Source organism: Thalassophryne amazonica, chromosome 18 (genome assembly GCF_902500255.1).
Source record: "Thalassophryne amazonica chromosome 18, fThaAma1.1, whole genome shotgun sequence".
Classification (NCBI taxonomy): Eukaryota; Metazoa; Chordata; class Actinopteri; order Batrachoidiformes; family Batrachoididae; genus Thalassophryne; species Thalassophryne amazonica.
Genome location: NC_047120.1, coordinates 71,167,784 through 71,191,385, shown reverse-complemented (window position 1 = coordinate 71,191,385; position 23,602 = coordinate 71,167,784). Strand labels below are relative to the sequence as shown.

The window sequence follows — 23,602 nt, the reverse complement described above, 5'->3', positions numbered from 1 at the left end:
CCTCTGTTCAAGAAGGGGGACCGATGGGTGTGTTCCAACTACAGGGGGATCACACTCCTCAGCCTCCCCGGTAAGGTCTACTCCACAGTACTGGAGAGGAGAATTCGACCGATAGTCGAGAACCTCGGATTCAGGAGGAGCAGAGTGGTTTTCATCCTGGTCGCAGCACACTGGACCAGCTGTACACTCTCCATTGGGTGCTCGAGGGTTCATGGGAGTTCACCCAACCAGTCCACATGTGTTTTGTGGATCTGCAGAAGGCATTCAACCGTGTCTCTCGAGGCGCCCTGTGGGGGGTGCTCCGGGAGTACCGGGTCCGTGTTCCTTTAAGGGCTATCCGGTCCCTGTATGACCGCAGCAGGAGCTTGGTTCGCATTGCCGGTAGTAAGTCAAACCTATTTCCAGTGCACGTCGGCCTCTGCCAGGGCTGCCCTTTGTCACCGGTTCTGTTCATCATCTTTATGGACAGAATTTCTAGGCGCAGCCAGGGTGTAGAGGGGGTCTGGTTTGGGAACCACAGAATCTCGTCTCTGCTGTTTGTGGATGATGTGGTTATGTTGGCTTTCTCAAATCAGGACCTTCAGCGTGCACTGGAGCAGTTTGCAGCCAAGTGTGAAGCGTCTGGGATGAAAATCAGCACCTCCAAATCCAAGGCCATGGTTCTCGACCGGAAAAAGGTGCTTTGCCCTCTTCAGGTTGGTGGAGTGTCCTGGCCTCAAGTGGAGGAGTTTAAGTATCTCGGGGTCTTGTTCACAAGAGAGGGACAGATGGAGCGTGAGCTCGACAGACGGATCGGTGCAGCGTCTGCAGTGATGCGGACCGTCATGGTGAAGAGAGAGCTGAGTAGGGGAGCAAAGCTCTCGATTTACCGATTGATCTATGTTCCGACCCTCACCTATGGTCATGAGATTTGGCTCATGACCGAAAGAACAAGATCGCGAGTACAGTGACCGAGATGAGTTTCCTCCGCAGGTTGGCTGGGCGCTCCCTTAGAGATAGGGTGAGGAGCTCGGTCACTCGGGAGGAGCTCGGAGTCGAGCCGCTGCTCCTCCACATCGAAAGGAGCCAGCTGAGGTGGCTCAGGCATCTTTTGCGGATGCCCCCTGGACGCCTCGCTGGAGAGGTGTTCAGTGCACGTCCCATCGGGAGGAGGCCCCGGGGAAGACCCAGGACATGCTGGAGGGACTACGTCTCGCAGCTGGCTTGGGAACGCCTCAGGGTTCCCCCGGAGGAGCTGGGGGTGCCGTGTGTGGAACGGGAGGTCTGGGCAGCTTTGCCCTCATTATTCGACCTAGGATGAAGTGGAAGAAAATGGATGGATGGATGGATGGATGGATGGATGGATGGATGGACAGACAATGGAATTAATGCAGGTACATTAATGCACGTACAACAGAATTAATGCAGGTACAACAGAATTAATGGAGGTACAAAAGAATTAATGCAGGTACAATGGAATTAATGCAGGTACAAAAGAATTAATGCAGGTACAAAAGAATTAATGCAGGTACAACGGAATTAATGCAGATGCAATGGAATTAATGCAGGTACAACGGAATTAATGCTGGTACAATGGAATTAATGCAGGTACAAAATAATTAATGCAGGTACAAAATAATTAATGCAGGTACAAAATAATTAATGCAGGTACAACGGAATTAATGCAGGTACAACGGAATTAATGCAGGTACAACGGAATTAATGCAGGTACAACGGAATTAATGCAGGTACAACGGAATTAATGCAGGTACAACGGAATTAATGCAGGTACAACGGAATTAATGCTGGTACAACGGAATTAATGCTGGTACAAAAGAATTAATGCAGGTACAAAAGAATTAATGCAGGTACAACGGAATTAATGCAGGTACAAAAGAATTAATGCAGGTACAAAAGAATTAATGCAGGTACAACGGAATTAATGCAGGTACAACGGAATTAATGCTGGTGCAACGGAATTAATGCTGGTACAGCGGAATTAATGCTGGTGCAACGGAATTAATGCTGGTACAACGGAATTAATGCTGGTGCAACGGAATTAATGCTGGTGCAACGGAATTAATGCTGGTGCAACGGAATTAATGCTGGTGCAACGGAATTAATGCTGGTGCGACGGAATTAATGCTGGTGCGACGGAATTAATGCAGGTACAATGGAATTAATGCAGGTACAATGGAATTAATGCAGGCACAATAGAATTAATGCAGGTACAACGGAATAAATGCAGGTACAACGGAATTAAAGCAGGTGCAAGGGAATTAATGCAGGTGCAACGGAATTAATGCAGGTGCAATGGAATTAATGCAGGTGCAATGGAATTAATGCAGGTGCAAGGGAATTTCTCCAATAGGTCTAGTATTAAATAAGCAAAGCAACATTTATCTTCATCCTGTCCAGGGTGAACCCCGCCTCGTGCTCCATGACTGCTGGGATAGGCTCTAGCCCCCGCGACCCTCAGTTGGACTAAGCGGTTGAAGATGTGTGTGTGTGTGTGTGTGTTTCTCTTTGGATTTCGCTTGTACAACAAAGTTCATCAATAGTCAGCCAGTTTATCTTCATTTAGGGATGAACGATCCACAATTTTTCACTTCCGTTCCGATCCCAATACCTGAATTTGATTATCTGCCAATATCGATAGTTTTCTGATCCGATACCAGAGCTCTGTTTGCTTTAATATTATTATTATCATCATTATTGTTGATTTTATATGAGGATTTTATTAAAAAGGAGACCTGAAAGTTCAGCTACAATTTGTCAGAAGGTGAAAGAATTAAGTACTTTTATTTTTTATAGACTTTTATAGCCTTATTTTTATAGACTTAAAGAGAAAAGACAGCACTCTGTCTCTCTGTCTGTCTGTCCTTCTCAATTTTCAATTTCAGTGGAGCTTTATTGATATGGGAGACATGTTTACATTGTCAAATCGTTACAGAGTAAAAATTAAAAATTAAGTCCTCTATCTCTGCCTGTCTCCCTCTCTCTCTTTCTCTCGCTTGCTTTCGCTCTTCCTCTGTCTCTCTTTTTCTTTCTCTCTCGTTGTTCTTGTGCTGTGCAAACTTCGAACTTTTTGGAAACACGAAGCCTTTCAACTGTAAAATTATTGTATCGTTGATGCTCACGCGCAGGATTTTAACAGACACTTTTTTCCCTTTCAGCAGACAGAATCTCTGTTCGGCTCCTCCTCGGCTGCACGCTGAGCAGCTTTTCATGGCATTTGACAGCCTCGGGACAGTGAAGCGGCTACGTTTTTAGCACACATTTTCAGCAACCATTCAGTTAATTTCTCAGAAAATCCGTGCTTGATGAACAGAGCCTGAGATCGGGGCAGTAATTTGCGGAACACTGCGGAAGAGAACTCTCTCAAACAGCCCAGCTTCAAAAACCTCCCCCTCCCCTCCTCTCACTCGACAGCAAACAGCAGAGAGTAAACAACAGCTGAGAGGATTCACAGTGGCTCTTCTCTGGTATCAGAAAATGTCACAGGTTGGATTAGTATTTTCCGATACATGAATTACGTCGACCTGGGATTGGATCAGTCCCATCCCTATCTTCATTATGCATTCTTTTAATTTGGTAAGTTATATAATCCATCCTTCCATCTTCTGTACCCACCTACTCCAGTTAAGGGTCATGGGGGGCTGGATCCTATCCCAGCAGCCATAGCGCGTGAGGCGGGGTTCACCCTGGACAGGATGCTGCTTTGTCGCAGAATTTACATGATGATAGACTTTAATATTTCTGAGTTAACATGTTAACTAACAGGAGGGGATAGACTCAGATATCTTTTCATTCAATTACTGTATTTTACAGGGCAGATGCCAAAGGTTAGGAAAAAACAACCACAGAAAAACATGAGAGGATGAGACCATAGGCATGTTCCAAACCCCTTCAGACATCAGGAACACCAGCCTAAATGTCGGCCTGACACCTAAACTCATTGTAAGCCCCTAAAACACAAAAGAAAACCGAGTTAAGAGAGAACAAGATAATGAAAACCAGAGACTGAAGCACAGACAAAGACACGCTAAGAGGATGGTGTCACAGTTGAATCGAGGTCTGTGCAGGCGCGGGCAGCAGCGAGCGGAGGCAGAGGCAGCAAAGTTCATCATGTCGCTCGGTCGCTGTGTCTATTTTTGGCCCCAGTCACATTGCGGAGCTCACAAATGTAGAGTTCACCCAGAACCGGGTCCGGGTCATCGATTAGCTTCCAAATGATCAAACACATACGACATCAGTGACATCATCAGATCAAAACATCTTTCAGGTTTTCCTTTTTAAATGGTAAGTTCTTACTGGTTAACATAACAGAGCTTTGATACTTTACTTGCATAAACTAGAAATGTATAACAATAATAATAATAATCCTGAGGGTAAAATTGCAGTTTGATGAAAATTTGACAAAAAAAATGTATTAATTTTGCAGAATGAGATTTCGCTAATTTCATGTTAAATCACTATTATTGATTAATCTCCAGCTATTTTTATATTTGATTAATCATTTTGAGTGGGGGTGGTGGACAGGTGGTTAGTGTGCTTGGTTTCAGTGTGGAAGGTTCCCGGTTCAAACCTCCTGCATGCCGCAGTGCAGTTGCATCAGGAAGGGCATCCGGTGTAAAACTTGTGCCAAATCAACATGCAGATGTTGAACTTGAATAACTGTAGGCTGTGGACAGTGCAAGTAATTTGATGAGGTCATCTCACATCCTTCCCAGTTCTTCCACTCACAACCACAGAAGCCTAGAACTGTTTCAGATTTGTCTGGGGGTCTTGGTGACTCCCTTCACTCATCTCCTTCCAGCACAGTTACTCAGTTTTTGAGAACTGCTTCCTCTAGACAGATTTACCACACAGTTCCATAGTGTTTGTATTTCTGAATAACTGATGGAAATTAAGTCCAAGACCTATTCAGTGACTTGGACTTTTTTTAAATGCATTTATGTATTTATTTATTTATTTATTTATTTATTTATTTATTTTTATTATTATTATTATTATTAATAATAATAATAATAATAACAATAATAATCATATTAATCAATTAATTAATTAATTAGTTTTGTTTTTTGCATTTTCCATATTGTCCCATTGTTTTCTGATTTGGGGTTGTAGTAAGGTAGAAGAATAAAATTGCACAAACTGTAGTAACTCTGAAAGTGGTCTGTTCAGGTTAAAATCTTTATCTGTGTTTTTCATTCTTCGCAGCCACATTATTTTCATATCTTTTATGGTCCACATTTATGCATTGATGAGCAATAACGTTTGCAAATTTTGCCGCCTTCTTGCATTGTTTCAGTCCAAAGGCAGCCGGCTGGGCTGTTATTTTGTTTTATTTCCAGGGTAAATGAATAGAGTAGTGCGTAGAATGAGAAGTGGTATTTGGATCATTTGTAAACCTTTATGATCTCCTTTGCCAGTAATTGATCAATCAACAAAATCAATAAGACTGGCAAAAGGTGCTTTTTTCCATCAGCTACTAATAAACAGAAAAGATGGGCTGATAAATACCCCTGCTTCCCACAGAGAACAAAACCAATTTACAGGCCATGGAAAATATTTGCATCCAGATCTGGAGATACCAGTATGTTTTTCAGACCCGGGATGTCGTCTTGTACAAATCATATGTGCATGATGTTTCATGAAGTGCTGTCATGTAACCAGGGCTGGTGGTGATGTCGATGTAGTCATGCACTATGTATCTTCTTTGTGTGTTTTTTGTTCAGATTGTAGCGCTGGGCTGGTGTTTCGGGGATAAGGCCTACCTAAGGAGTAGCTGGAATATTCTAGATGGGATGCTGGTGCTTATTTCTGTCATTGACATCCTGGTGTCACTCATCTCCAACTCCGGTACCAAGATCCTGGGCATGCTGAGAGTGCTGAGGCTGCTACGGACCCTTAGACCGCTTCGGTAAGGGGCTTGTCAATATAGAGCTAAAGTAGAGCGTCCTAATCTGGGTCCTCAGGACCCAAACTACTGCATGTTTCCCATTTGTGCCCGATCTACTCCGACCACATCAGCTCAGGCAATCAACAACTGACTGAACAATGCAACACATCTGCCTTATGCATTATGTGCAGTTAGAGCCGGGCGAAATGGAAGTAGTGCAACACTTTGGGTCCTGCAGACCAGGATGGGGAATTAATAAACCACTAAATCTGACAAAGACACGCAGTTAACCAACTACACCCAACCACTAGTACATAGAGATTGTTTCAGTGATGTCATCACTTCTGAGCAGCCTAGTCACTGTGACAAGGGTGCAGTTAAACTGTAAGTAACATCAGTGTGGAACAGTGGCCCCCTAAGAAAAATAATGATCCTGAACTTACAAGTTTTGATTCTTAATCTCAGAAATATCTTATGCAAGATGCTGTTGGTTTGCTCCGATTGCTCGTATGTGAGTTACTGACAGACGTTCCAGTTGTCTTTGCAGTTACACATTTTCATTGGTGTCTTTGTGTAAATGGTGTTTCTTCATCTACATCCTGGGTTATTTGTGGCGGCGGTTGTTGTTGTTTATTTGTTTTTTAGTGGTGTGTCCACATCAGATGATAAGTGTCATCAGTGTCCATTTACTCATGATGATTCTTCTGGAAAATATAGTGAAGCAGAAAATGGAGGGGGGGGTCATGTATTTCATGGTTCAAGCACCAAACGAGGCGTGGTGATTCTTGTGATATTACTCAGCATAGTATCTGATTGATTTGCCACTAGAATAGTCAAGCTTTTGGGAAGCCATGTTGGAAGATGGCCACTAAAATGAGCTTTTTGAATAGAAATGTTCCTATTGGATCCATTTAAAAATAATATTGATGTGAAATTCCATTTTGTTATATTTATTTTATCTTGCTTATCTGCCAAATTAGAATGAAGTGTATGACATTTATTATTAATGGTTTCAACCCAGCACATTTTGAAATTGTTCATTTCTTAAACCTGCTGCATGTTGACCGATTAAGAGCCATTTGAATATAATGTGTTGTTTTTAATATCTACAGTCAACATGGACAAATGACCATTTTGGCCACTAAGATCACACAAATCAAATAAGTAATGACATTTCTGTGAGGGGAAATAAAATCATTTTGGGGTCATTATGAAATTAGGCACCATCTTGTGTTTCGCTGAAGATGTAAAACACATCCAGATGATGAATAACACATAATTTTCAAGAATATTACAAAAATTAATCAAGTTTCATAAACTGTACAATAGAGGAGTTCCGAAATATTTATTGAGAATTTTGGTGTATTGGTATGCTCACCAGTCTGTGTGTGTGAAATGGGGAAACTATGTATCTTCTCCCTTTCATGTGAGGAATGGGGTAAGACAAGGCAGCATTCTCTCGCCTTGCCTTTTTAATGTGTATATGGACGATCTGTCTAATATAATGAATCAATGTAGGACTGGCTGTGGGGTTGGCCATACAACCATAAACCACCTAATGTATGCCAATGACCTTGTAATTTTCTGTCCGTGTAGCACTGGGTTGCAGCAGCTGTGTAAGGTTTGCTCTCAGTACGGTATAGACTTTGATATTAAATACAATGCAAAAAAGAGCAACATCATGATTGTCATAAGTAAAGAGGACTCTAAATTGTGTTTTCCTGCCTTCTCTCTGTCGGGCAGCATTCTCCAAGTGTGTGATGAAGTGAAATACTTGGGACATTACATAACCGCTGACCTGTCTGATGATAGAGACATTCACAGGCAGCGTTGTATTCAATATGTACAAGCTAATATGCTTGTTCGTAAGTTCTCTATGTGCTCTGTACCTGTTAAAACTGCACTTTTTAAAGCATATTGCACTTCAATATATACTGCCCACCTGTGGCGGCATTACAAACAAAGTAGTATGCACAAATTTTAGGTTGCATACAATGACGGCATGAAAATGCTGTTTAAGGTGCCGCGATGGAGTACTGCAGGTCAGATGTTTGTAAATGTTAATGTCCCAACCTGTGCTGCTGTGCTCAGAAACCTCACGTACAGATGCATGTGCAGACTCACAGACTGTGTAAACAGCATCATTCACACCCTGACCAGCCCAGCACAGAGCTCGGTCAGGTTCTTCTCTAGACTGTGGAAACACTGGCGCCTCAGCTTACATGGCCATGGATGAAATTGGTCTTTTATTGTCTTTTTGTTGTTGTTGTTGTTTTTGTATGTTCCTCTGTGTTACTATGGACCATGTGTCTGAAATAAAGTTTGATGATGATGATGATGATGAAGTAGGAGCTCTTCTATTCAACAAGTAATTTTCAGTAGGTCATTTTGGAAAATGACCACTATCTTGTATTTTCAAGTGGCCAGTTGACTAGATTTGTTCAGTACTATCCTGGGAATCGTCAGGACAAATTTGGATGATTTTGCTGTATAACTGAGTCTCGATAATCGGACTTTGTACTCGGTATCGTTGACTGTCGGGTCCAGCTGACTGTGTCTTGCAGTTGCTGTGTGTTGGTCACACATATGTGGTTTAATCTGCACGTGTGTCTTCGTGCTCGATGCGGCACACAACCGCACGCTCGTCGTCTCTGGAGGCTTCATCCTTCCTGGAATATTTATCACAGCTCAGAGGAAGAGAACAAAAATGGAATATTTGTTTCCATCCTGTCAGGTTTCCCTCTGAACACCACTCGGCTTTACTTGGCGCTGTATTCCTTTTTTAGGGTCACCTTTGACTTGTGTGTTTATCTGAGTTCGTAGATGAGTGGAACAGGGTTAAAATTGAAGCCTGAATTCATGTGTTATTGTCTTTTTCTTTTTAATTTTTTTTTTATACCTTTGCCCAACTTTTGTTGGCGGAGGTAAAAAGTCTGTTTGTTTGTGAACAGCCTTGAATCCACAATTTTTCAGACATCCTGATAGGCAAGAACTGATTGAATTTTCAAGGTCAAAGTCAGGAACAAATCTTGGAAAAATCCCTATCCTTTAACATTGAATGAATTTTCAAAAATTCATAACTTTGACCAAAACAAAACAAAAAAATTATTTCATATTATGTGTCACCTGACAAGGCTTGATCCGGATCTGATTCAGATTATATTTGATATTTGATTTTAACATTGAAAAGCCCTTTGATCAATATTTTGTATTATATTTTAACTTAAGTTACTTATTTTAACTTAAAGCTTTGTTGATCCGGGACCTCGTCTGACTTTCACAAAAAGGCAGAAGATGTGGATATCAGCACTTTTTCCGGCACATTCCACCGTTACAGGAGTTTTTTTTTTCATGGAAAAAGAAGCCGAGGGACGGCTGACTAGCACAGGAATTGTGAAAAGACATGGACATCAGCACTTTTTCGGCACATTAAGACAGACATGCGGAGGAGTTTGGCGCGTCATGGTGCAGCCGCTCTGCACAAAGAAACGCCGTGATGAAGCCTCACAGGACATGTTGGGGCTTGTCCAGCTCAAGCTCAATTTCTCGGATATTCACACGACAGAAAAGCAACCAGAATCCGTATGAAAGCCACCTGAAAGCCGTCCTGAGAGACCAACACCGAGGTGGTTTTGTGCCGCATCAAGAGCGGCACGGTGGCACGTCCCTCCGCTTCTTTTTCCATGAAAAAAAAACTCCTGTAATGGTGGAATGTGCCGGAAAAAGTGCTGATGTCCATGTCTTTCACAATTCCTGTGCTAGTCAGAGGACATACCGGATCAAGACAGCGTCCAGTTTAGAAATAAATGGCACATTTCACTGTTACAGGAGTTTTTGTCATGGAAAGAGGAACAAAGGCGGAGGAATTCCGCGCGTTGCGGCGGAGCTGCATGGTGAAAAGAAACGCCGTGATGAAGCCTCACAGGACATGTTCTGGCATGTCCAGCTCATGCGCAATCACAATTGGATAATCACACGACTGGAAAGCAACCAGAATCCGTCTGAAATCCACCTTTTAAGCCGTCCTGTGAGACCAACACCGAGGTGGTTTTGTCCCGCGTAATGAACAGCTCCGTGGCGCGTCCCTCTGCTTCTTTTTCCATGAAAAAAAAACTCCTGTAACGGTGGAATGTGCCGGAAAAAGTGCTGATGTCCACATCTTCTGCCTTTTTGTGAAAGTCAGACGAGGTCCTGGATCAACAAAGCTTTCACGTTGGAAATGATCTGGTTGTTTGTGCAGGGTGTCAGCCTGTCCATCGGCGCTGGGAGCACGCTGCTCTCTCAGCAGTTGTGGGCCGTCCTTAAAGGGGCAGTAACACTCCTTAATCTGTTTAATCCCCATAAAATCGTCCCTGAAAGCCATATTAAATTTTCTCACAGTTTCTGGAAAAAAATTGATGCAGCAAAGATCCAAATCGTTCAGACATTTATTCGTATAAAAAATAGACGAGAGGGGTAGACCACACCTCACTCAAAGCCTGCTCACAGGTGAATGAAGCAACCGACTGGCATGAAAAAACTCACGCATGCGCACGAAGGGTTCAAGCTTGTCTGACGCAATCACACGTGATTCAAATCCATATGGTTTTTTAAAAAAATATAAGGTCGGATACTTTTTTTCAGACCTCGTAAATGTTCAGGGGATGTTGGAGGACGGGCTTGTTTTGGATATCTTCAATTAGATTTGCTGTAAATTTGACAGATTGGACACTGAGATGCTGCTGTATCCTCAGTGTCAAACTATTTTTGGTGTTTCTAGTGTGTCATGGAGAAAGCGGAGAACTGCTGAATGTGCATTAATGTCAAGAAAAGGAGGTTTTAAAAGGCTGATTTTTAAAAAGTATGTGGCCATTCCAAGCAGAAATTGGACATGTTTTGGGGGAATATTGTTTGTAGCAAATGCCAGAAATGTCTTTTGGGAGCGATCTGGCATCCCACAGATAATTTCCCATCTAGACTGGAATAATGAACCTCCAAACCTGCACTTTATGGATGACTCTCCTGAAGAACAGGATGTTTATCTACACATTTTAACTGTAACTTAAAGTTTTCCTGCTGAAGGTTGTGGGAATGTTCCCAGTAAAAGATTCCACATGCCAATGCCACGATGTCGTCCCTGCACTGAAAATCAACGGTGTCAGATTCAGAACCAGTTTGTTTTCACCCCGGCGGTACTGTGCCAGACTGACACTCTCCGAGTGTCTGAATTAAATATGAGCGTGTGTGTGTTCTCACTCTGGCAGCACAGTGCAAGTAGGGTTCACACAGCTGAGCCGCCGTCGCCCATTTGGACGTAAAATTCAATGTGCAATTGTTTACGTGCTCACAAAATCGGACTGCAGGAAAGGCAGCATAAAATGATCCAATAAAAGCCCATAGCTCCTTGCAAAGCAAGCAGAATTCATCAGTTTGTGTTTAGCCATGAAGTTATCCAACAACTGAATAGAATAGAAACTTTATTGTCATTGCACATATATACAACGAAATGTGTCCTCTGCATTTAACCATCCTAATTACAGTTAGACACAATCTAATCACTAGGGGCAGTGCGCAGCCACAGTCCAGCGTCTGGGGACCAACTCCAGATGTAGACGCTGCCTTGCTCAGGGGCAGAGAAAGGAGCAGATCCTAAATAAGTAGGTTTTTGACCAAAAATAGCAATCGGGTACAGGAAGCTGGATGCTTTTGTTGTTTGTATGTTTGTTTTTCCTGCTGTCTCTTATTTATAGTGGGAGCAAAATCAGCACCAGACTGTTTTTGAAAGGCTGAAGAAGCAGCTAAAAACAATCCTACTACAACTATAAGCAACAGGTTGGCCATCATTGTGTCCGAAAGCTCTCGAAATGAAGCATATCGTCATCTGGTGGACATTTACTGTTTGGTAAAAAGAACCAGGCAGAGAAGCAGGCATGACATGTGAGTGACAAGGTCAATGTAAATCAAAGTGGAAAAAACTAAATTTTGACCCTGACAAGTGATCGTATTGAATTTGATGTTGCGAAGGCAATTCCAGAATGCCAGTACACATGTAATGCCAAGTTTGGTCCAAATAAAAGTTTAAAAAACTTACAGTTGTATGCAAAAGTTTGGGTACCCCTGATAATTTTCATGATTTTCCTTTATAAAATCATTGGTTGTCTGGATCAGACAGCAGTACTAGTTAAGGCCCAAGTGGCAGGCCTAGAAAACTCTCAGATTAGCTGAAGCGAAGGATGGTGAGAACAGTCATAGTCAACCCACAGACCTGCTCCAAAGACCTACAACATGATCTTGCTGCAGATAGTGTCTCTGTGCATCGTTCAACTATACAACACACTTTGCAAGTTGAGTTGAATAAATTGAGTTATTTGGACATAACAAGAGGCGGTATGCATAGCTGAGAAAGAACACAGCATTCCAAGAAAAAACACTTGCTACCTGCAGTAAAATCGGGAGGTGTTTCCATCATGCTATGGGGCTGTGTGACTAGTGCAGGTACTGGGAATCTTGTTAAAGTTGAGGGTCACATGGATTCCAGTCAATATCAGCAGATTCTTGAGAACAATGTTCATGAATCAGTGACAAAGTTTCTGTGTAGGCTCTCAGTTGTCCAGGTGGTTTCCATAGTAGAGAAGTTTGAATCTTCGACTGGACTGGGTTGCTTGACGCGAGGACGTTTTCGCTTCAAATCGCAGAAGCTTCCTCAGCTAAAATTCTTGCTCTGGTGGTCCGACTTCTGTCTTGACTCTTGTAGAAGAAGATAATCAAGAAGTCACAAAAGCTGGAGTTTTAAACCTAACCAGACCCCTCCTACCGAGAGGCAGACTGCTGTAGGCTAGTGACTAAACAATAGCTCTAATTAGCACCTATTGTGCTCTAGTTAGCACCCTCCTAATGACAGGGCAGCTGTCCCTCTAATGATGGGACGGACCCTTTCCTGAGGGCTCCCTTGACGACTCTGCTGTATGACGTGGAATGACTCATTACCATGAACAAAAGACTGAAACTGCTTGACCTGAGTACCCCATTGTAAACAGGGGACAAAGTGTGTCTCAGACCCCTCCCTGGTTAAGGCTGGGTTTCAAACGTTTCACAAAGAATGCTCCTGGACCCCTCTCTCTCAAACCATGTCTTCTCTCTGGCTAAGATTTAACCTTCCTGTCCTCAAACGTGTGGTTAGTGTCTTTAAGGTGGAGATGAACTGCAGACTGAGGTCCACTGGCGCCCTCTCTGCGGTGCTGGTATAGCCTTTTGTGTAAAGGTTGCTTAGTCTCACCTATGTAGTGTTGGTTACAGTTTTCCTGACATCTGATATGATACATACATTGCTCTGTTTGTAACTAGGGATCAGGTCCTTAGGATGAACTAATTTCTGTCTCAAGGTGTAACTGGTTTAAAGTAAACTGGGATTTTATGCTGTCTGAAGATCCTCTGTAGTCTTTCCCCTACTCCTGCTAAATAAGGAAGAGACACTCCTCTTCTTCTTGTTTCCATCTCCTGTCTATCTGGTCTGTTGGTCTCTATCTGGTCTCTGTTCTCTCAAAGTGCAGAAGTCCCAGAGAACAAAGTCACTAGCCTATAGCAGTCTGCCTCTCGGTAGGAGGGGTCTGGTTAGGTTTAAAACTCCAGCTTTTGTGACTCTTGATTATTCTTCTCTACAAGAGTCAAGACAGAAGTCAGACCACCAGAGGAAGCTTCTGCGATTTGAAGCGAAACGTCCCTCGCGTCAAGCAACCCAGTCCAGTCGAAGATTCAAGCTTCTCTACTATCAGTGACAAAGTGAAGTTGTGTCGGGGCTGGATCTTTCAACAAGACAACAACCCTAAGCACTGCTCAAATCTACTAAGGCATTCATGCAGAGAGGAACAAGTCCAACGTTCTGGAATGGCCATCTCAGTCCCCAGACCTGAATATTATTGAAAATCTGTGATGTGATTTATGTGGGCTGTCTGTGCTCGGAAACCAACAACCTGAGATGTTTTGTAAAGAAGAATGGTCCAAAATACCTTCAGCCAGAATCCAGACTGTCTATAGGAAGCATTGAGAGGCTCTTATTTCTGCAAAAGGAGGATCTACTAAATATTGATGTATTTTTTTCTGTTTGGTGCCCAAATTTATGCACCTGCCTAATTTTGTTTAGAGAATTATTGCACACTTTCTGTAAATCCTATAAACTTCATTTCACTTCTCAAATATCACTGTGTTTGTCTGCTATATGATATATTTAAATTGAAATTTCTGATCCAGACAACCAGTGATTTACAAAGGAAAATTATGGAAATCATCAAGGGGGCCCAACATTTACATACCACTGTACATTTGACTTTGACCATAACAACCTTTGTAGCAAAATAAACCCTTTCAGGGCAAGTCTGGAGTTTGGCTGCCATCTTCATCTGAAGTTTGGGGTACAATCTGCCACAGACAAACAAAAAAATTGACCCTTTGCCCCAGTGATGTGCAATCTTATTTGAGTAATAAATTTAGGAAAAGCTAGGAATAAGACGGAGTAACATGTTGCTGGTCTCTTTGCGTGCTCAAAATTAATATAAAATGTATTGATGATGACTCCACACTGTACACAACAGCTTGGGTGGGGGTTCTGCAGAACGCCCAGGGCGAGTGACAAATGATGATTCACCGCACACGCTCGTCTCTGCTCATTCTCAAGACCACGACCCACAGCTCATGCCCCGTGTCAACAAACGCCACTTTTATGTCCTGGACGCTGCCTACATCACATCGACAATTTAGCTGCAAACCTGCAAACCTCACAGCACGCCTCGCCGCGCTCGTGGTGTCCATCAATTCCACCTGCACTCTCCTGTGGAGGCGGCTGTTCTAAATGGCTGTGTGGCGTCAAGGGTCAAGGCCGGAAACAGCTGCGCTGAATAAGGCCCGCCTGCTAGTGACCCCCCCCCCCCCCCCCCCCCGTCGGCTCATCCTTTGAGCCTCATCACTCCATGATGATGTAATTATCCTGAGACTTCTGCTGGCTTGTTTATGCGCGTCTCTGACAGCGGCAAGGGCCGAGCATTAACTCCCACAATTATCGCCGTTCTCAAGGCCTTTATGTAATGTTGTGTGACCCTGAATTCATTAACTTGTAAGCTTCATTTGCATTTTCTATCATTAGCGAACTGCGTCAGCGACAAGAGGCAGCGCAGGAGGAAGCGTGTGCTGGAAGCAGAACAACAAAGCTTGGACTTAAAAGAGAGGAAGAAACTAGCAACTGCCTTATTTTGTACTTCCATCACGTGTCCCGGTAACACGGCGGCGCTCCTCCTAATTACAGCCCGTGTTTGCTCAGTGGGGAGCGCACGCACGCCAACTTCTTGCCTTACTGTGTTCTTGCTAGCTCATCGTGAGGGATACTGTTGGCTGCGGCTGCTGGAGAGGAAGTGTGCAGGTGGTGCGCGTTGCAGCCACATCTCCCCCCCCCCCCCCCAACACACACACACGAACAGGGCCACACTGTAGCCGAGCGGAATTATTCAGAGACATAGATTAGAATCACCAACTTTTCTTTCTCTCTGGATCCCTGTGGGCGGTATAGAGGACTGAGTGGACCGTGACTTTGTGGATGATGCTGTGATCTTTGCAGAGTTAATCCATGCACTGAATGCTGCACATGAAAGCCGAGTAAGGAATCAAAGTGTCTGGGTTTGTGATTGTCCTGGATCAGCACAAGGTCCAGGCTTTCATTGACTTTCTGGACTCACCACCAAAACGCATCTACATGTGGTGAAAGTGTTAAACCTGTAGAGATAAGTAAACATACACTCACCAGCCATTTTATTTAGGTACACCTTGATAGTCCTGGGTTGGACCCTGCTTGTCTTCAGAATTGTCTTCTTTGTGTCATAGATTCAACAAGGTGTTGGAAACGTTCCTCAGAGATGTGGTTCATGTTGACATGATGACATCACGTACTCAGTCATTCAATCAGTCTGTCCATCATCCTCCATCCTCTGCACATCAACAAGGTGTTTTCATCCGCACAACTGCCTCTCACTGGTTATCTTCTCTTTTTGGACCATTCTCTGTGAACCCTACAGATGGTTGTGGATGTAAATCCCAGTAGATCAGCGTTTGTGAAATACTCAGACCAGCCGGTGTGGAACCAACAACCACACCACGTTCAAAGTCACTTAAATCCTCTTCCTTCCCCATTCTGGTGCTCAGTTTAACTTCAGGAAGTCGTCTCACCGCGTCTAGTTGACTAAATGCACTAGTTGCTGACGTGATTGGCTGATTAGCCGTTTGTGTTAACAGCAGTTGAACAGGTGTACCTAATAAAGTGGCCGGTGAGTGTATCTCAACAGTGACATTCGTGTGTGTGGGTCCTCGGCCATTGAGCTCGAGAGATGCCTGTGAGGAGCTTATTGGAGTCATGAGGATGGTCGGACAGAAACGTTGGTGATTTTGATGTTTTTGCAGAAGAACAAGGCTCCAAGTCTTAGGGTCCAAGATGCTACCTGTCTTAATATAGGTACGTATTTCAGATATGGATGCTCGCCAGTGACCAAATTGTGACAAACAGATGTCTTTGCTACTACAGTAGGTGTCTTTGTGTCAAAAACAGTTGGTTAGTTAGGGAGACCTAAGACAAGAAGTACCACTTGCATTGTTTTCTGTGGATGAGCCGACACACAGGGCCTGAGTGTTGAGGACCAGTGGCTGAAGAAGGACAAGGAGACAATCAGGTTTCACCTGACTATGGCAGATGGATGGTTATTTTTGAGAGGTGTTAACAGACTGGTTGACTGCCTGAGGTTTGAAATCTAGGACCCGGGGGGCGTTCCTTGCTGTTTGGTGCTTGCTCCAGACCTGGACTTGATTAACTTTCAGGGAGAGGGTACAGTGTATCGTTTGAAGTGTAACAGTGAGGTCAAGATTTAAATGGATGGAATTTCATTCAACTTTCAAACACCTCACTTGAAATCAAGTGGTGGTGGCCTTAATGGCTACCAGACTCGGCTTTGGAAAGGAATGAAAAAAAAAATCTAATTTCATGCTACGGTGAATCCACAATTATTTGGACGGTGACTTTTTTGTGTCTATTTTTACTTGCGAGCACCACAGTAGAAATGAAATGAAACATGAAGATGTTCTTGTTTTGTTGACTTTAAAAATGAAAATCACATGAATGATTTACGACTTATTTGAACACACTCCCTCCATTGTCAGAGGCCATAAGTAATTGGACAGAGTATATCTGTACCACAAGAAAATCATGCTTTTGAGATGATTGGACATTTTAACTCATCTTATATGGTAACATGTTATTTAACAGATCATAAATGTCAAAGGTGATGACTGAACATTTGTCCCAGAGTGACAGAAAAGGTCAAAGTGGACCTCGAGTTTGAGTTTTAAGCCTTTCTGAGAGGAATTTGTGCACGTGATCATAAGTAGCATGTTGAGCAATAGCACACTCTGTTAGGCCAGTTGCGTACTGCACCTCAACGTGCCTCTCAACTGATGAGAGGTGGCTGTGGGGCTCATTAGTGTGATCATAGTTATTGATCATGAGGCCTTCATTCCTTATTATCTCATGTCAACTCTTAATGTGCACCCCCCCCCCCCCCCCCCCCGCCCCAACACACACGCACAATATTAGTCTTTCAGAGGTCCATAAAATATACAAAAAGCATGATTTGGACCCCAGAGTGTTCACACAAACATGCAGAAGTGGAAAAAAAATGGTTAAGAATATTTTAAAAAGCTGTGATCAGATGCTCATGTAGCCACGTTTTTATAAATTCCAATTCCATTATTTCTGACTCCTGCTGAGCTCCAAACCCCCCAGAGGAGGGACGAGGGTCATGTGACCATCCATGCCTGTTTGTAAGATGCATCATGGGCTTACTTCTTCCAGCGTTCCTGTAGAACAGGTGTTAATAAACTGTCACACGCAACCCCCCCCCCCCCCCCCCCCCCCCCCCCCAAAAAAAAGCTCCGGTTGCTCGTGTTCCAAACTGAACTCTGTTGGGTTTTTGGATGTGCACAGTCAGTGTTTTTAGATGTCTTTGGAGAAGCTCTGCTGCACTGCGGCGTGATGCCGGATGCCACGCTGGTGCTAATTAAACATCCTCATCGGCCCATTGGCTTAATTATGTGACTGTTTCTTTGACTGCTAAACAAGGAAGAATGCAGAAAGAAAAACGGATCTTACTTTTTAAACACTGAATCAGTAATAAGAAGGACAACGCGTGCGGTTGGTGTGCCCAGGAGTCTTCTGTCTGATCCACACTGGACTCTCAGTGACCTGCAGGTGTCCTGCGCTGGTGTACTGTCTCATGCGGCACTCATACCTCCTTCGGTGGCTGTGTTTCAGTGTGATCAGTAGAGGCAGCCCCGGCCCATGAAGCTGGTGGTGGAGACCCTCATGTCCATCTCTGAAGCCCTCGGCAACATTGTGGTCATCTGCTGTGCCTTCTTCATCATCTTTGGCATCCGGGAGTCCAGGTGAGTTCAAGGGGAGTCGGCTGGGAGAAAGATGGAAGAAGAAGTGCTCATAAACCTCCACCAAGACTGAAGTCCACATTTTAACTGCAGGTCCATGAAGTAGTGCAGCAGATAGAGATATTTAGAAGGAATCCTGCAAATGGTGATAAAAGCAAATTTGGCAGAAATACCTCCTTAGACGTTCCTCTTTTGAAAAAACTGATTGGCACTTGACTTTTCAATCGGTGTTCCAGGAGGGGGCAATTGAAGTATTACACAGAGGTCAAAATTTAACTCAACCCCATGGTCAGTTCATTTTGTACAGGGGGTTGAGTTACCAAGTTTTAAAAAGGATAGTTTGGACCATGTATCATCCTTATCATGTTACGGAGTAACATATGTCACATGTCATAGAATCCATAGACATAGACCTTGTTTGACGCTTTACTTTGAGGACCAACATTCAACACAGTCAAAACTATATCCATTATTAATCTTATTAGCTCAACCATAATTTGCATCACTTTTTACCAAAATTTGGAAGCAACTTTTGACCCCCCTGTACAAAATGAAACTCACCTTTGTCACCTTCTTGCTGTTTTTATCCTGTAACTCCATAGATTTCAGTCCACGATAGTCCAAAACTATTACCTTTTTTAAATCTTTATGATCAGGCAAACAATGTGGAATATTTTTCAATATGATGGAGCATCTTTTAATTTTGACCTCTGTGTAATTTTTCAATTGACCCCTACCTGACCGCTGATTGAAAAGTCAAGTGGCCAATCAGTTTTTCAAAAGAGAAATGTCTAAGGAGTATTTCTGCCGAATTTGATGGCTTTTATCACCATTTGCATGATTGTTTCAGTTATCTGCTGCACTAAAGAGAAATCTGAAGAAGAAAAATCAAGAACTTTGAGCTGAAACTTGGTTTTCTTGCTTTACTGGGGTGAGGTGTAAGTCAACAAACAAAGCCTGCAACTGTATTTCTTAGTGTTCTGTGAGACCACAACATTCATTATATACCTTAAAAGTTTAATCATTTTGTTGTGTTAACTCCAGATCAGAATAAATTTAGTTGTAGTTTCAAGGCCCAGTTTGTAATCTTACCTCACCCAATACAATGCACCCACTTAAAATTGAATGCATAAAAACCAGGATCTTTATTGATCTGCACCAAACTAAATATATTGATGAATGTTTTGATAATGTGAATACCTGTTTTTCACCCCATCATGGTCTGTTTATTAATTTCAGGAGAAATTGACTGGAATCTGCTAAAACGTCATATCTTGCAATGTTGAAGGACATGGATAAAAAAATTCCTGGCTCCACCCCTGAGTGGTTTGTCCTTGGTCCATACCCCATGTTTTCCACCAATTTCAAGAAAATCCGTTTAGTAGTTTTTGTGTACGCTGTCAACACCAGCCCTGAAAACGTCACCTCGCAGAAATCAACACCAGTGGGATGTGATCTCGAACTGCAGGCTCCACTGAGACACTAGTTGTCATTAATACTTTGCTTTGGCTTCATAGAAAGTTGTTCAGTTAAAAAAGAAAACTTGGTGATTTGTTTGCATTTTCCAGCTCAGTTACGATTCTGACAAGAAAATTAAATGCAAATTTCACAATTGGTGAAGAAGCTGTACTTCATGGCTTTTGAGATGTTGATGTAAAAGGAACCAAACTTAATTAACACAATGATTAAACTCATTTCCTAACCCCCCCCCCCCCCCCCCCCCCCCCACAAAACACCCCCCTCAGTGTTGTTTGCATTTAAACCTCCTGTGCTGGGGTGCTCATGCTACACTTTTCTCCATGCAGTGGCGATTTAATTGCTAATGACCCAAAGTATAAACTTTACCACTGAGCGCTTCGTTCTGATTCTTGTCCGTCTGCCATTTTAGCACATTTGCTTCCATAAACCATCTGTCCAATTAAAGTGGTGATCTGAAGGGTGACCGGTTGTAAGGAAACCAAGAACCAGCAATTAGACACTGTGTAACATGTAAAAATGTTTCTGGAGGCTTCACAACACCGTCCTTAACCTCAACCAGTGTCAAACACTGACGATGTGAACATTTCCTTCAATCAGTGACCGGTGTTTGTTGTCGTCCTGTTCCTATACTCTCCGGTAACTGCTGATTATTGAGCATAATTACATAACACCTTTAACTTCCACACCAAGATTTTATCTTATGGAACCTAAAACCCTGCAGTTGCCAAACGGCTTCGAGCTGCAGTACAGCAGGTGGGCTATGAACGGTCATCAAAAATACATTTTTAAAAAGTATGATTTTCAGCTGAACAGAACCGGTGACAAAGGGCAGCCCTTGCGGACGCCGACGTGCACTGGAAATAGGTTTGACTTACTACCGGCAATGCCAACCAAGCTCCTGCTGCGGTTGTACAGGGACCGGATAGCCCTTAACAAAGGACCCTGTACTCCTGGAGCAACCCCCACAGGGCGCCTCAAGGGACACAGTCGAATGCCTTCTCCAGATCCACAAAACACATGTGGACCGGTTGGGCGAACTCCCATGAACCCTCGAGCACCCGATGGAGGGTGTAGAGCTAGTCCAGTGTGCCGCGACCAGGATGAAAACCACACTGCAAATCCTGAATCTCAGGTTTGACTATCGGTCAAATTCTCCTCTCCAGTACTCTGGAATAGACCTTACCGTGGAGGCTGAGGAGTGTGATCCACCTGTAGTTGGAACACACCCTCTGGTCCCCCTTCTTAAACAGAGGGACCACCACCCCGGTCTGCCAATCCGGTTCTGTTCATTACCTTTATGGACAGAATTTCTAGGCGCAGTCAAGGTGTAGAGGGGGTCTGGTTTGGACCACGGAATCTCATCTCTGCTGTTTGCGGTACGGTGTGGTTCTGTTGGCTTCGTCAAATCAGGACTTCAGTGTGCACTGGGGCGGTTTGCAGCTGAGTGTGAAGTGTCCGGGATGAAAATCAGCACCTCCAAATCCGAGGCCATGGTACTTGACCGGAAAAAGGTGCTTTGCTCTCTTCAGATCGGTGGAGGTCCTTGCCTCAAGTGGAGGAGTTTAAGATCTCTATCTAAAAACTGTCACAGCAATAAAAAAAAAGTCTCACTTCAGGAATGGAACCAGGATTTGGAAGAAGAAGCAGAAGAACCACCACCACCTTTATTGTACGCACATATGATGAAGTGTGCAGCCACAGTCCGGCACCTGGGGATCAACTCCAGAGATACTGCCTTGCTCAGGGGCAGAGAATGGAGCAAATCCTAAGTAAGAAGGTTTTTGATTGTGGGAGGAAACACAGACAGACACGAGGAGAACAAGCCAAGTACACACACGCTGATGCCTCACAGCAACCTTCTTGCTGTGAGGCATCAGCGCTAACCACTAAGCTGCCAAGAATTGTCTACTAGCAAGAATCTGTCATAGCATGACGGTATCAGTGGCGTGTCTGTGTTTTGTTTCCCGCCTCAGCTCTTCAAAGGGAAGTTCTTTGTATGTCAAGGAGAAGACGTGAGGAACGTCACCAACAAGTCGGACTGTCTGCAGGCCAACTACAAATGGGTTCGACACAAGTACAACTTGACAATCTTGGACAGGTAAGTCCTCAGCAGAGCTGGTGACGGCTTTGAAGGTTTTAAATGACTGTTTGTTGAAAGGTGACTCCTGTCTTCTGTGTCTCTGTCTCAGGCTTTGATGTCTCTGTTTGTCCTGGCATCAAAAGACGGCTGGGTGGACATTATGTACGATGGACTGGATGCGGTAGGAGTTGATCAACAGGTAAACGTATTAAAAAGTCACTCAGCTGAATGTTGCACTGTGAATGTGAATTCAGGCGACTTAATAGCTTTAAAAAAAAAACGTCTTTGTTTGTTTCAGCCAATAATGAACTACAACCCGTGGATGCTCCTCTACTTCATCTCCTTCCTGCTGATGTGGCCTTCTTGTGCTCAACATGTTTGTGGGCGTGGTGGTGGAGAACTTCCACAAGTGCCGGCGCCACAGGAGGCCGAGTGAGGCCAAGCGAAGGAGGAGAAGAGACTGAAACGCATGGAGAAAAAGAGACGGAGTAAGGAGAAGGAGCTGGCTGGTCGGTAGTCTTTCCACATCTTTCTGAGTCCTGCTTGATTTGAGCCTGTTTATTTTATTTAATTTTTTGTCTTGCTTCTTGATTGGTTTGGCTGAGTCCGGAAGAACGCTGTTAGCGAGCTAGTGCCGACTATCGTTGCGCCCCTGCGGTAGAACCCTTGCTCTTCTCGTCCGTCCTCTGTCCCCTCCTTGTCACCCTTCTCACCGGTTTGTCTCGCAGGCCGCTCGTCACCTGTACTTGCTCTGCAGACTCCCGTACAGGACTGGGGGAAGTTTTTCCCAATTTATCAAACTGTCAGTTCTGGGAAATCTTCTGTAATCTGTGAGTTTCCAGAGCTACGACAGCTGACCGCTGGTATGAAGTTTGTCCCGCCTCCCTCAGCTTGCCTGGTCTGCCGTAGACACGTGCTTGGGACGGCCCTTGGTGCATGCCCGCTGAGAGATGACCAACCGGGCTTGCATGGTGATGGCACACAGAGCCGAGGGAGGGGGTGTGTTTAGCATATTTTAATCATAAAGGAAACAACCCCTCTCCCTTCACCTCTTCTGCATGCGTTTTGTACAGCCGTAGGGGCGGGGTTGTACCAAAATTTGTAAGAAAAAGAGGAAATGGTTTCCTGTAGTTCACGTGTAGCTGATCACACCGGCCATTCCCCCCTTTTCATTGGGAAGACTGAGATTCCTTCGAGTTGTTCTCCCCTCTCCTCCGGCTGTATCGGAGTTGGTATCAAACAGTTTTTTGGTTTGTATTTTTTTTCCACTGCGTCCTCCACCAAATATAAGTGCTAGCATCTGCTAGTATAGGACCCCTTTTGGGAATTTGCTGATGCTTCTTTCTATTTTACCTACAAAGGTATTTATTATTTTTTTTCTATTTTTAAAAGGAGCAGTAGACACTTTTTATTTTTTTCATCTTTAAGCTGATTAGAAACCCCTTGATTTTCTTCTTTATGACATCATAATGTTGTTTTATGATGAGAATGTTTCTGACCCACTCTGAGAAATACAGATGGAGATGGAACTTTATTTTTCAGGATGTGTTCGGCAACGGGACCCTGACCGGTTGGGGAAAGTTCTAAAAAAAAAAAAAAAAGTCACCTGCACACTTTCAGCCCTACACCTGCACAAGCCTTTTGTTGTTTAATCTGAGTGTCACACAGTTTTACTTTTTTTAAGCCTACAATAGCTTTATATTTTTAGCTTC

General features: G+C 43.6%; 1 protein-coding gene across 1 annotated transcript in view; it reads left to right on the top strand.

The window, feature by feature from the left end:
- cacna1g (calcium channel, voltage-dependent, T type, alpha 1G subunit) overlaps nt 1-23,602 on the top strand; it is a 518,682-nt gene that overhangs the window by 373,103 nt on the left and 121,977 nt on the right. Inside the window, 9 exon segments of the mRNA XM_034194509.1 lie at nt 5,721-5,905; nt 6,555-6,564; nt 18,216-18,324; nt 21,773-21,889; nt 21,892-21,908; nt 22,000-22,089; nt 22,189-22,244; nt 22,246-22,334; nt 22,337-22,399. Coding sequence (XP_034050400.1) covers nt 5,721-5,905; nt 6,555-6,564; nt 18,216-18,324; nt 21,773-21,889; nt 21,892-21,908; nt 22,000-22,089; nt 22,189-22,244; nt 22,246-22,334; nt 22,337-22,399 — 736 coding nt within the window.